Source organism: Salmo salar, chromosome ssa18 (assembly GCF_905237065.1).
Source record: "Salmo salar chromosome ssa18, Ssal_v3.1, whole genome shotgun sequence".
Taxonomy (NCBI): domain Eukaryota; kingdom Metazoa; phylum Chordata; class Actinopteri; order Salmoniformes; family Salmonidae; genus Salmo; species Salmo salar.
In genome coordinates, this window is record NC_059459.1 from 72,298,568 (window position 1) to 72,313,459 (window position 14,892).

The 14,892-nt window shown below is 39.5% G+C and overlaps 1 protein-coding gene across 1 annotated transcript in view; it reads left to right on the top strand.

The window, feature by feature from the left end:
• The window catches only part of LOC123728753 (sterile alpha motif domain-containing protein 9-like), a 29,941-nt gene extending 19,798 nt beyond the window's left edge, over positions 1 to 10,143 (top strand). Inside the window, exons 3-5 of the mRNA XM_045701485.1 lie at positions 4,236 to 7,142; positions 7,444 to 7,481; positions 9,113 to 10,143. Coding sequence (XP_045557441.1) covers positions 4,308 to 6,476 — 2,169 coding nt within the window. The 5' untranslated portion in view covers positions 4,236 to 4,307 and the 3' untranslated portion in view covers positions 6,477 to 7,142; positions 7,444 to 7,481; positions 9,113 to 10,143. The remainder of the gene's footprint in view (positions 1 to 4,235; positions 7,143 to 7,443; positions 7,482 to 9,112) is intronic.
• The last annotated feature ends 4,749 nt before the right edge of the window (positions 10,144 to 14,892 follow it).

Sequence of the window (14,892 nt, forward strand, 5' to 3'; positions counted from 1 at the left end):
GACAGGACTAAAAACAAACAAAATATAACTATTGTAAAATAGATTGTTCAACATTTTGGGGTCACTTAGAAATGTCCTTGTTTTTGAAAGAAAAGCTAATTTTCTGTTCAAATTGATCAGAAATACAGTGTAGACATTGTTAATGTTGTGAACGACGATTGTAGCTGATTTTTTATGGAATATCTACATAAGTATACAGAGGCCCATTATCAGCAACCATCACTCCTGTGTTCCAATGGCACGTTGTGTTAACTAATCCAAGTTTATCATTTTAAAAGGCTAATTGATCATTAGAAAACGCTTTTGCAATTATGTTAGCACAGCTGAAAACTGTTGTCCTGATTAAAGAAGCAATAAAACTGGCCTTCTATTGACTACTTGAGTATCTGGAGCATCATCATTTGTGGGTTTGATTACAGGCTCAAAATGTCCAGAAACAAAGGACTTTCTTCTGAAACTCGTCAGTCTATTCTTGTTCTGTGAAATGAAGGCTATTCCATGCGAGAAATTGCCAAGAAACTGAAGATCTGGTACAATGCTGTGTACTACTCCCTTCACAGAACAGGGTAAACTGGCTCTAACCAGAATAGAAAGAGGAGTGGGAGGCCACATTGCACAACTGAGCAAGAGGACAAGTACATTACAGTGTTAAGTATGAGAAACAGATGCCTCACAAGTCCTCAACTGGCAGCTTCAATAAATAGTACCCGCAAAACACCAGTCTCAATGTCAACAGTGAAGAGGCAACTCCGGGATGCTGGCCTTCTAGGCAGAGTTCCTCTGTCCAGTGTCTGTGTTCTTTTGCCAATCTTAATCTTTATTTTCTATAGGATTGAGGTCAGGGCTTTGTGATGGCTATTCCAATACCTTGACTTTGTTGTCCTTAAGCCATTTTGCCACAACTTTGGAAGTTTGCTTGGGGTCATTTTCCCATTTTGAAGACCCATATGTGACCAAGCTTTAACTTCCTGACTGATGTCTTGAGATTGCTTCAATGTATCCACATAATTTTCCTGCCTCATGAAGCCATCTATTTTGTGAAGTGCACCAGTCCCTCCTGCAGCGAAGCACTCCCACAACATGATGCTGCCACCCCAGTGTTTCATGATTGGGAGGGTGTTCTTCGGCTTGCAAGCCTCCCCCTTTTTCCTCCAAACATAACGATGGTCATTATGGCCAAACAGTTCTATTTTTGTTTCATCAAACCAGAGGACATTTCTCCAAAATGTACGATATTTGTCCCCATGTCCAGTTGCAAACCATAGTCTGGCTTTTTTATGGTGGTTTTGGAGCAGTGGCTTGTTCCTTGCTGAGCGGCCTTTCAGGTCATGTCGATATAGGACTCGTTTTACTGTGAATATAGATACTTTTGTACCTGTTTCCTCCAGCATCTTCACAAGGTCCTTTGCTGTTTTTCTGGGATTGATTTGCACTTTTCGCACCAAAGTACTTTCATCTCTAGGAGACAGAACGCGTCTCCTTCCTGAGCGGTATGACGGCTGCTTGGTCCCATGGTGTTTATACTTGCGTACTATTGTTTGTACAGATGAACGTGGTACCTTCAGGCATTTGGAAATTGCTCCCAAGGATGAAATAGACTTGTGGAGGTCTACAATTTTTTTCTGAGGTCTTGGCTGATTTCTTTAGATTTTCCCATGATGTCAAGCAAAGAGGCACTGAGTTTGAAGGTAGGCCTTGAAATACATCGACATGTACACCTCCAATTGACTCAAATGTTGTCAATTAGCCTGTCAGACGTTTCTAAAGCCATGACATCAGTTTCTATAACTTTCCAAGCTGTTTAAAGGCACAGTCAGCTTAATGTATGTAAACTTCTGACCCACTGGAATTGTGATACAGTGAACTATAAGTGAAACAATCTGTCTGTAAACAATTGTTGGAAAAATTACTTGTGTCATGCACGAAGTAGATGTCTTAACCGACTTGCCAAAAATATAGTTTGTTAACAAGAAATGTGTGGAGTTTGTTGAAAAATGAGTTTTAATGACTCCAACCTAAGTGTATGTAAACTTCCAACAAAATATATATATATACACCCCAAAAAAGATATGGGGGATTGGAAATGATGCAGACAATTACATTGATGGAAGCTACAATCAATCTGCAATATTAAAGATGATCTACCCCCTATAAAAATCACAAATAAAAATAGCCTTGATGGAACCAAATATCAACATTTGAAGGAGATGTATCTTCTGCTTGTATAGTTTTTAATTGTATTTTTGGTTCAGTTGGAGATGTGAATCCAACATATCATTTGTTAACTTGTCGACAAGTTAATAGGCTATTTACTTTATTGCAAAAGTGATATTGAATTATGTTTGGTTGTCAACACAACCAAATATCAACATTTCAAAGACATCTATTCTATCTTCTTCTTGGATAGTTCCATCTGTTCCACTGACTTAGTCGGGCTTTAATTCCAGTTTGTCTATAACTTAAAAATGTATATGTTGGATTCACGATAGTGGATATGACTTTGAAGATCTGACATTTTTTCAAAGGTACAAAGTCAATATATTTAATACAAGGTTTATCTATGTTGAAAATTGGTTACAATAATGACATAATCCTGTGGTGAAGATGTCATCCTCAAAACAATGTTGATGACTTGCAAATCCAATGTATTTTACACATACATTCCACGTCACAATACAGTACATTGACAAATTACATTTAAACAAGATTGAACCAGTTTGTGCAAATTGGGAAGGCCCTACCCATGAAGCATAACATTTAATAGAGAGGGTTATGACCTGCTAAACAAGATTGTGTTTTATTAATTCAGATCATCACTCAGATCTAGCTAAGGGACCGGTCTGTTTGTGCCAACATTCCACTACTTGTCTTAAGAAATGTTTGACATACAGTGGCGAGTTAAAGTATGTGAACCCTTTCGAATTACCTGGATTTCTGCACAAATTGGTCATAAAATTTGATCTGACCTTCATCTAAGTCACAACAATAGACACACACAGTGTGCTAAAACTAATAACACACAAATTATTGTACTCCTCTTGTCTATTTTGAATACATCATTTAACATTTCAAAGTGTAGGTTGGAAACCCCAAGGCTAATGACTTCTCCAAAAGCTAATTGGAGTCAGGAGTCAGCTAACCTGGAGTCCAATCAATGAGATGAGATTGGAGATGTTGGTTAGTGTTGCCCTGCCTATACAAAACACTCACAAAATTTGAGTTTGCTATTCACAAGAAGCATTGGCTGATGTGAACCATGCCTCGAACAAAACAGATCTCAGAAGACCTAAGATTAAGAATTGTTCACTTGCATGAAGCTGGAAAGGGTTACAAAAGTATCTCTAAAAGCCTTGATGTTCATCAGTCCACTGTAAAACAATTGTCTATAAATGGAGAGAGTTCAGCACTGTTGCTACTCTCCCTAATACTGGCTGTCCTGCAAAGATGACTGCAAGCGCACAGTGCCGAACGCTCAATGAGGTTAAGAAGAATCCTAGAGTGTCAGCTAAAGACTTACAGAAATCTCTGGAACGATATGTAAAACACTAAACAAGAATGGTGTTCATGGGAGGACACCACGATAGAAGCCACTGCAGTCAAAAAAAAAACATAGCTGCACGTCTGAAGTTCGCAAAAGAGCACCTGGATGTTCCACAGTGCTACTGGCAAAATATTCTGTGGACAGATTATTAAACTAAAGTTGAGTTGCTTGGAAGGAACACACAACACTATGTGTGGAGAAAATAAAGCACAGCACACAAACATCAAAACCTCATCCCAAATGTAAAGTATGGTGGAGGGAGCATCGTGGTTTGGTTCTGCTTTGCTGCAAATGGGCCTGGACAGCTTGCTATCATCGACGGAAAAATGTTTTGTAAAGAGTAATGGTCCAATATTCCTCCTGATCATTGTGCAAGTCTGATCTGCAGCTACAGAAAATGTTTGGTTGAGGTTATTGCTTCCAAAGGAGGGTCAACCAATCCAAGGGTTCACATACTTTTCCCACCCTGCACTGTAAATGTTTACACGGTGTGTTCAATAAACACATGAAAGTGATGAAGTCTGTATTTGTCAGCGCCATGCAGTGTCAGTAGATAAATCCAACCAATGTCCAACTTATCAGCTATATAAATGAAAGTCCAACAAAGTCAAAGATATACTGTAATCAGCCTTTTGTTTATACCCATTAATGACCTTCAACATTCTTACTGAAACATTATTGTCTCCTTTCTCAGAGTCCATACCACCACATGAAGTATAACTAATATTCAGAACACTGGTTAAGCTTGGGACGGGAGACAACAAATATGGCACACAACAAGGGACCATCCCTGTCCAATTCCCGTGGTTGTGAAATTTATGTTGGAAGTGAAATCAGGGCTTCCATTTCACTTCTGGATGTTTTGTACGCAAATACATTTGAAGAAGAGGACATAGACTCCGCAGTAGCTAAGAAGACTGAGGCAGATTTTTACAGAGGAGCCCCACCTCAATGGCTTAACTTCTGCTGGGCTGAAAGGGCAACGTCAGCTGATAAAACAACCCCCTTTATCAAAAGAGATGGGTACACTGAGCTGATACAAAATATTAAGAAACAGTGTAAGGGTGACCTGACTTCTACCATCAAGCTGCTGCATCAGCCAGGCAGAGGGGGAATCACTCTGGCCAAGCAGGTGCTCTGGGACATGAGGAAAACACTGAGGTGTGCTGTTCTAACAGGTCCTACCTCAGAAATCACCGCTATCGCCAAGCAGGTGATTCACCTTTTCACTGCAGGCAATCAAGGCCACCAGAACACTGTGCTCTTAATGCTGGAAGATGAGCGTGTTCTGGAGAATCTGCAGGATGCCATCATGAAAGAGATTGCAGAGAGAAACATTACAACCAACATGCCTGTGGTCATCATTTTAAACTGTTTGCGTAAGGCAGTTATCAAACAAGATGACCATAACAACTCAAGACATGTTATTCTCAGGACGGAACTTTCTGAAGCAGAGAAACAACAGTTTGAGGAGAAACAGATTGAGATCAGTCGAAGCTACAGCAATGAACACAAACAGTTTCATGGCTTTAACATAATGCGAGAAAATTTCTGTGGAGATTATGTAAAAAAAACGTTTGCCTTTTTAAATGTTAGGGAAAAAAGAAGACCTAAAAATTCCCAGCTCCTTGCTTTCTTATCACTTGTGAATGCCTATGTCCCTGGCTCCCACCTTCTGCAGTCACAATGTCAGGCATTCCTGGGTCCTCCAGATCCCATTTATGGAGGTCCTTCCTTTGAGCAGCGAATGGAGCATTTCAAACAGCTGATAGTGACATACCCTACAAGACAGGGAAAAGACAAAAATGTCCGCATGGCTCACTCACTGATAGCACAGCAGTGTGTTAAGGTACTGGCTACGGCAGGTGTAACCAGGAGTGATACAGCAACGACATTTCTGATAGACTTTTGTGGAGAAGAGGTGCAACAATGTTTGATGCCTGTCATCAAAGACATGCTGACTAAGAGGGAAATCAGAGTGGACCATCAGCAGAATACAGGACATGAAACACAGGATCTGTTTTCCAGGTTGATTCACGATATTGAAGCCAATGAATCACAAATAAATTGTGCATCTGTTTTGAAATTGGCTTCAGAGAAAATCGTGCAAAACCCATTTTTCCCTCAAGCTCTTGCTCGTTTCTTTTACCTTATGATGAGGGAATATGGTAAAGCGGAGCAGTGGGCAAAAATAGCAATAGACAGAGATCCTAAGAATTCATTTGTTGCTGACACTCTGGGGCAAGTATACAAGAAAAATTTAAAGAGCAGGGTCCATGATCCTTCCATCTCTGCACAAGACATCTTGGAACTGGCAGAAAAGGCCTTTTTGCATTTCAAAGATGTGGAAAGGGCTGCTGAAAATGAGCAAGGAGCAGACATGCAAGACGATGATACGGCCAACTTCTCACACATCTTTAACAACAGAGGACTATTTGGTTATCTATGTGTTGCCAACATTGTTTTTGACTCACTTGTCTCTCTTGATAAAAACTGGCAAAAGGTTCTTACCATGGAAATATCAGCTGACTCCTTTTTCATATCAATCGGACAGAAAAAGCTCTTCAATTACAAGCCACTCATCATCAGCCTTAGGGATGAGGTGGAGAGGAAATGTGAGTTTTTTGACAGTTACTTGACTTACTCCAAGCCCAGCATGAAAAAAGACGAACCACATTACTTTCAGACTGATGTCAAGAACTGCTACTGCAAATACGTGGGAACATGCAAACCTATACACTCAGAGTCTGCAATAGATGTACCCCTCCAGAAGCTCAAAGAAGAAATGGCCATTGCCTTCCGTGGACTGCTTTGCTGTCTTGATAAGGGCTATGATGAGGGGAGGGAGGTAATAAAAAAAGAGTGGGAAAAAAGAAAGATGGTGATGGTGAGAATAACGCTTCCCAAAACTTCATCCTTGCCAACATCATCTTAAGCGAAGTGGATGCAGCATCTCCAATGCTTACCCCTTTGCCAATCCTAAGAAGCGTTCTGGAGAGAAATCTATTGGCCAATTTCAGTAACCAAACCCCAGAGTTTTACTTCTTAGTCCTTTTGCTGTTTTGGCCCGAGGAGCATAAGAAAATGGATTTCAATTTTGACCTCAACAAATGTCTTCTGGAGATGGAAGTCTCCTACAAAAACACATACAAGAAGCATCTTCGCTCAAGGTACCTTCGCCCCCTTATTTTCCTGGGAAAGGGTGAGGGTTTGAGCAGACTGGTTCATAGATCAAAAATAGACAACCTATTGGTAGAGGAGAAACCAATGGCAAGGCCAGAGGCTAGGCAAGACTTTATCTCTCAAAAGTGGAGCAGTGGTGAGGTGTGGAAAGAACCCAGTGTCCAGGATCTTCTACTTCCAGTCAATGGAGTGGTTAGACAGCACAGAGTGATTGTGGGCGTTGATGGCAAGGAGATTGAAGTTTCTGCCGACCAACAAAGCAAAGTTTGGAAGTCCGGACACGTCCGCTTCTACCTTGGCTTCACCATTAGAGGTCCTGTGGCCTACGGCATCCACAACCCATCCCATTCAGATAGGATAAAAGAGGAGGAGCCTCGTAAAATGTTGGAAGTACCGGACATCAAATTGATTGAAGACGGTAAGCAGTTCTTTTTCACATCTCTATATTCTCTCACTCATGTTCAGGTTCTTGATATTTTAATATTCTAATACACAATATAATGACACGGGATGTCCAAACCCACCTATCTACACAGTGGAGACAGTGACTCTGGGAGCATCTCATGGAGATCATTATTTGCACTAAATATCATTGTTATTGTATTTGTGATATCATTGATTTTAAAATGCTTTGTGTACCAGGAAATTAAGACCACTGTATTATCACTGAGGTTCATGCTTGGTGTGGTTGATTTTCTGATTGATGTGTCTGTCCCCAGGGGCTGTGAGAAGTTGCACAACATGTGCCAATGTGATGGTGAGTTAATTACAGTATTCATAAAGCGTACAATAGTAGTAGATAGGTTGTGGTAAAAAGTTTAATTTGTCAAAAACCTATGTTGACTGTGCTCTTTATTCATGAATATAACATCGTTTTCATGACAATAAAAAATATGTTGGGGAAATTCTACATTTTGTTCTATTTTCACATGGAATTACCCAGCTGGCAACTGCCCTCATAGAAAAAAGGAATACAAAAGCGATCTTTGCAGAGGGATAGGGTTCTACCAAGAACCATTTTCATCTGAAGAACCCTTTTTGGGAGACAGGGGTTCTTTTCAAGGCAAAGGGTTCTACCTAGAACCTTTAACTTGCTAAGAAATGTTTTTGGAAGATAATGTTATTTTTATAAAAAATGTTAAGGCAAGAAGGATTCTTTGGAAGGCAAGAAGCTTCTGAATCTGAATAAGCATATTTATTGTAATTTCTTTATTTTACATAGTGCTTGAGCATTTGTGTTTATCTCAGTGTTTAAACTTTAACATCAGGAGTTTGAGTAATCTGAAAAGCAAAAAAAGATAGGTGAGCAAACCTATATGGGAATTTTTGTGCATATATATTTCTGTTATAACCATAATCATTTGACATGTAACTGACATAGTGGTGTAAAAGTACTCCAGTGTTGATATTAATAACCAGAGTTGAGTGTGGTTGTCATTTTTACTCTATGTAGAGTATAACATTCAAAACCATGCCAATCATAATCATATTTCCCAGTATGCTCTATTGCAGGTTGATTTTCAGAATTGTTTGTTTTGATATCTGCGTTTTTGCATGTACATTGATTGGTTGATTAATATTATGCTACACAAAGATTAATAACATACCTAAACTAATCCAATCTGTTAGTAGTTGGATTTATTGCACTCATTATCCTGGATGGTTGTTCAAGTTTAGATTTTAGATTTAGTCTCATTTATCAATCTTCACTACCCTGGAAGTCATTCTGAATGCAGGTTGCAAGTAATACAAATGATAATTGTTGGATGTCCTCACTCTGGCTGGATTACACATCACTTTGAAAGTGAGCATAATGTGGCTTGAAGGCCTAATGTGGCCTGTAAACCAGGAGTTTCCTACAACTATTCTAGGCCCTCAAAGAAAAGCCTTATGATATATGAAAAGGGTTCTTAGTAGATCCGTTCATAGAGGGTTCTAGGTAGAACCATTTACAGGGGGTTCTATGAAGAACCCTACATAGAGGGTTTTAGGTAGAACCCTCAGCAAAGGGTTCCCTTATGGGGACCAACAAAGAACCCTATATGGTTTTACTTAACAACTTTTTAAAAAATCAGAAACCATTCTTCATTAAATTCCATATTAAGTATAGAATAAGCAGGTTTACAAAAGTGTGAAGGCAAGTAAGGCAAAGAAACCCTTCAAAGTGCAAAGTACAACCTTCACACTATGTTACACCAAACTTCTTTTGAAGTGTTCATAAAAGATGCAGATGTTGACTTCAATATGAAGCTAATCAGTGACGTGGAGGGGAAAATCGTATGGGATCACACAATACGAAGAGGTCAGAAAAATATTATGTGAAAAAGATTGACTAAACATGCACCACGTCAGTTAAAGTCAAAGATAATAATTCTACTTTTTTTCCAGCCGACAACAGCAACAAAGTAAGCACTTTGTGGACCTCCACCGGACAGACCTGATCCAGAGAGTGAGCCAGGTGGACCCCATCTTGGACAGACTCCTGAAGAGTGGAGTCATCACTGCCAATGGCTACAGTGAAGTGAGATCTGAAAGAACCAAACAGAAGAAGATGAGGGAGCTCTTTGATTGGCCCCTGACAGGATGTGGCCCCAAAGGCAAAGATATTTTCTTAGAGATCCTGAAGGAGCAGGAGCCATTTCTATTCAGAGAATTTAAGGGTGAATGAGAAGCTGGGGAGGTGAATGAATTTGAAGTTTAATTTTTAGGGGAAAGGGCATGGATGACTGACTCCTAGAGAGGGGAGTTATCGCTGACGAGGGCTATGATAAGCTAAATGCACCACCCAGGACCAGATGAGGGCGCTCTACTCAGGACCTCCAACGTAAAGGGGCACCATGTACACTTTCTTTGCATTTATATTTATATGTACATATTCTCATTCAGCCCTTTAGATTTGTGTGTGTTAGGTAGTTGTCATGGAATTGTTTGAAAATATCACTGCGCTGTTGGAACTAGAAGCAGAAGCATTTCGCTACACTCACATATCTGCTAACCATGTGTATGTGACCAATATAATTTGATTTGATTTGAGTGAACCTGGAGGAGCTGGTGTCATCCCTGATCAATGAACTATTCATGGACAGACCATGTATAATCAATGATAGGTAAATAAAGCCAGGGCGGTGGCAAAGTGTTTCTAAAAAAGGGCACAAATCTTTCTCTTTGTTTCTTTGTGTGTTCATGACTTTGTGAAAATACTCAAAATAAACCCTTTAAGGGGGGTTGGAGGTTGAATAGAATTTCATTTGTTTATTTTCATTTATTTAGAGACAAGAAAATGGAAACATCATGACATGTTGAAGAAAATGAATAATGAAAAGATGATACAAAGAAAAACGTAAAGACTTCATTTTTAAGTAACTATGTGAATGACAAGTCGGTGAGGTGAAGGAATATCTGTTATTATGATCAGCATGTCAATCAAAATATGAATAAAAAACATTGTAAAGCTTTATGCAACAGCTTAATGACACGTTTGTACACAGTACCAATGTTGACAACATCTTTTGTGATAGTAACAAAAAACAATAAAATCCACAACCTATTTATTAAAATACATTAAAACAATGTATAAAGAATTACATAAAAACACTTTGAATTCTTTCTAAGGGAAGAAATGCAACGGAATAGATCCACATCACAGTGTGTATTTCTAAATCTGGAAATTTGAAACAGTTCACAACCTCAGAGCGACATAACATATTCTAAGCCTTGTAGGCTTATAAGTACTGGACAGGCATGTCCTCCCAAGCATCAATATGACTAACTCTTAGCTTTGTTTGTGTCTTGTAAAGTATTGCATTAAGACAAACCCCCTGCCATACCTGTTGCATACAAACATCCTTAATTTCAGATGCGTTTTCTGACGCATCTTTAATGTTACTTAGCTGGGCAAAATATTTCCTGCATAATTCACAATGGTATGGCTTCACTGATGGACTTACAGCTCTTTTTGTAATGAAAAGGCCTTCCAACACTCGTCACAGTAGTGAGGCTTCACCCCAGTGTCTCTTCTTTCATTTTCTGAGCGTCCCTTTTCCCACTGATCTGTAATCACACATGCTGCCACATACACTACATCACCAAAAGTATGTGGACACCTGCTCCTCGAACATCTCATTACAAAATCATGGGCATTAATATGTAGTTGGTCCCCCCTTTGCTACTATAACAGCCTCCACTCTTCTGGGAAGGATTTCCACTTGAACTTGAACATTGCTGCGGGGACTTCCTTACATTCAGCCACAAGAGCATTAGTGAGGTCGGAAACTGATGTTAGGCGATTAGGCCTGGTTTGTAGTCAGTGTTCCAATTCATCCCAAAAGTGTTTGATGGGGTTGAGGTCAGGATTCTGTGCAGGCCAGTCAAGTTCTTCCACACCGATCTCAACAAACCATTTCTGTATTGACCTCGCTTTGTGCACAGGACATTGTCATGCTGAAACAGGGAAGGGCCTTCTCCAAACTGTTGCTACAAAAGCTGGAAGCACAGAATCATCATTGTATGCTGTAGCGTTAAGATTTCAATTCACTGGAACAAAGGGGCCTAGCCCGAACCATGAAAATCCGCCCCAGACCATTATTCCTCCTCCACCAAACTTTACAGTTGGCACTATGCACTGGGGCAGGAAGCGTTCTCTTGACAGCCGCCAAACTCAGATTCGTCCATCAGACTGCCAGATGGTGATACATGATTCATCACTCCAGAGAATGCATTTCCACTGCCCCAGAGTCCAATGGCAGCGAGATTTACACCACTCCAGCCAACACTTGGCATTGCACATGCTGATCTTAGGCCTTTGTGCGGTTGCTCGACGATGGAAACCCTCCTGACAAACAGTTCTTGTGCTGACATTGCTTCCAGAGGCAGTTTGGAACTCGGTAGTGAGTGTTGCAACCGAGGACAAATTATTTTTATGCACTATGCGATTTAGCACTCACCGGTCCCGTTCTGTGTCTCGTTCTGTATCCCGTTCTGTGAACTTGTGTGGCCTACCATTTCGTGGCTGAGCTGCTGTTGCTCCTAGACGTTTCCACTTCACAATAACCGCACTTACAGTTGACCGGGGCAGCTCTAGCAGGGCAGAAATTTGACGAACTGACTTGTTGGGACGGTGGCATCCTATCAAGGTGCCACGTTAAACGTTACTGAGCGCTTCAGTAAGGCCATTCGACTGCCAATGTTTCCTATGGAGATTGCATTGCTGTGTGCTCGATTTCATACACCTGTCAGCAATGGCTATGGCTGAAATAGCCCAAATCCACTCATTTGAAGGGGTGTCAACATCATTTTGTATACTGTACCAGTCAAAAGTTTGGACTACTCATTCAAGTTTTTTTTTTTTTTTTTACTATTTTCTACACTGTAGAATAATAGTGAAGACATCAAAACTAGAAAATAACACATATGGAATCATCTAGTAACCTAAAAAGTGATAAACAAATCAAAATATATTTTAGATTTTAGATTATTTTAAGTAGCCACCCTTTGCCTTGATGACAGCTTTGCACACTCTTGGCATTCTATCAAGAAATAATATGAAAGAGAGGAGTGGTTTGTCTTGATGCTCTGCTCTCGCCATGTGATAAAAGATTGGTCATGTTCCAGGCTGACCACATTGCAGACGTTGCATTGCATCAACCAATGGGTTGCATGCCACGTCATTACCTCAGTTAGGCATCAGGTTGCTTAAGAAAAGTGATGTTTTAGACCGCTGCTCCACTCGGGAGGTCCTTCAAGTGATGTGGTTAGTTTATATGTTTAACACTTATCGAGGCGTTGTGCGATCTGGCAAGCATCTGCAATGCAGTCAACCTGGAACATGGTCCATTACAACCACTAAAACACATTTTATTGTTATCATATCTCCCAGGACCAAGAGAAAATTCAAATTATTTAGTTTACAATGACAGCAAAAAGTCAACAAATAAATACACAATAAGGTATTAGAACAGGGTTCTCCAACTGGTGGTATGCAGAGCGTAATTTGGCCCACGGGGTATTTTATTTGTCCCCCAATATTTCTGAGCAACAATATTGTTTTTTACATTGTTGGACATAAGACTGTACAACACCAGCAAATCAGCTACAAGTGATTTTAATTTTGAAAATCTGTTCCAAAGTATTCCCACGCATAAAAAAGCTTTATATACCAGAGCTGCAAGAAGTTCTATATATTATTTAAACAATGTTGGGATTGTTTGTGAGAATGCCAACAGGTGTGGGTCCTGTGGGGGAAAGATTCTATTGGGGAAAGGTTCCCGTGGGGGTTGCCATGGAAGCCAAGAAGGGGAGTGAGGTGTGTGTGAGCTCCATCTGATGAATGGGCATGTGCCTGAACTCAGTTGTATACACTAATTGTAGTCTCACCCATTCATTTCTAATGACCGGTCATTTTTGACCGGGAACACCACAGGTGTGCAAAGTTAAATAAAATACCCAAAATGTTCTGAAAATCATCATGTATTTTGTGTGTTCAGATGCCCTGTGTGGACAAAGTCATGGAACCTTATGACAATCAGATTAAATGAACTACATTTTTCAGAGAGAACTTGTAAATCGGTCCAATTCGACTGGAACCCAGCAGGAGGGTTAAAGGGAAATTGAATGTCTGCTTTTTTATTTTTACCCATCTACCAATAGGTGCCCTTCGCGAGGCATTGGAAACTGTGGTTAACTCTGTTTCATATTCATTGCTCGACTGAGGGACCTTACAGATAATTGTGTGTGTGTAGGGTACAGATGAGGTAGTCATTCAGAAATCATGTTAAACACTACTGCACACAGAGTGAGTCCATGCAAATTATTATGTGACTTGTTAAGCAAATTTGTTCTCCAAAACCTATTTAGACCTGCCATAACAAGTTGAATACTTATTGACTCGTCATTTCAGTGTAATACCCTTGTTTGAACTAGGTATTGAGTTTATTCTTGTTAAAACCAAGTACTTGTTTGAACTAGGTATTGAGTTATTCTTGTTAAAACCAAGTATTGAGTTTATTTGTTATAATTAATTGGTATTATATTTAAAAGGTGATTGAATTGCTCCTAAACTGTAATGTTGTTAATGCATTATGCTTTTTGAAGAAATATTTATTTAATGTTTAAGTGAATAGTTTGATTTACATTTAAGTTCAAGTTTTGACCGATAAGGTTGCTTGTTAAGCTGTGGCCAATGGGAGTTGACCTGGTTACGGGAGGCCTGGGAAAAAAAGGGAGAGAAAGAGACGTTAAGAAAAGGATGGACGTTTTACATTAGGACCGTTGGTGAAGAAAAATTGTAAAAGAAGACGACAAAACTAGAACAAAACCCATACCTACTAAGACATGAAGAGAAATACCAATTTTATTTTATAAGAGAGTTGTTATAATTTTGTTAACACTTAGTAAAGACTGCCTTGAGGTTAGCCTTGAGGTTAGCCTAGCATCGTGTGACACCGGGAAATAATTGCTTGGGAAGCTTAACGAGTTCATGTTCCCATGGGATATAGGTTACGGCTAAGGAGTACTGTCTGCATTGGTAGCTGTGCTTGCCTTGGACTTTGTGAGGAAACCTGCATGGAACTGCCATACTTCGCTGAGGGAATATCTACTAAGTAGTGAGTAACCACAATGTGAGGTGCTTCTGGATATTTTTGGGTGTCGTCATTTTTTTTTAGCTCCAACGCACGCCAATGGTTTATTTAAGAAAACTTGAAATTATTTGGCCGCGGGTTGTGCACGACTGATTGGGGTTTATTATTTTTATTTCTTTTGATGTTGTGTCTGAAAATGTATTTGTGTTTGAAAATGTATTAATACACATATTGAACCTTATGTATGTTGCCTTGGTGGAGTCATTGATCGTTTCAATTTAATTTAATGCATGGGATAGTTTATCCTGATTCAATAACAGACCTATAATCATTTAATCTGAAGTTAATACCCTATTGTCATAACCCTAGATAGTTTACAATAGGAATTCTTATTGGAGACGTCCTTCTCACCTAACATCCCATGCTGTTGAGATACTCTACATAAGTTAATATTGTGAGAGTCATATTCAAGCCTGGTGAGAGGGTTACATCAGCTTTTAATTTTTTATTAAATTGTAAACATTTCTAAAAACATCATTCCAATTTGACATTAAGTGTAGGCCAGTGACACAATCTCAATTTAATCATTTT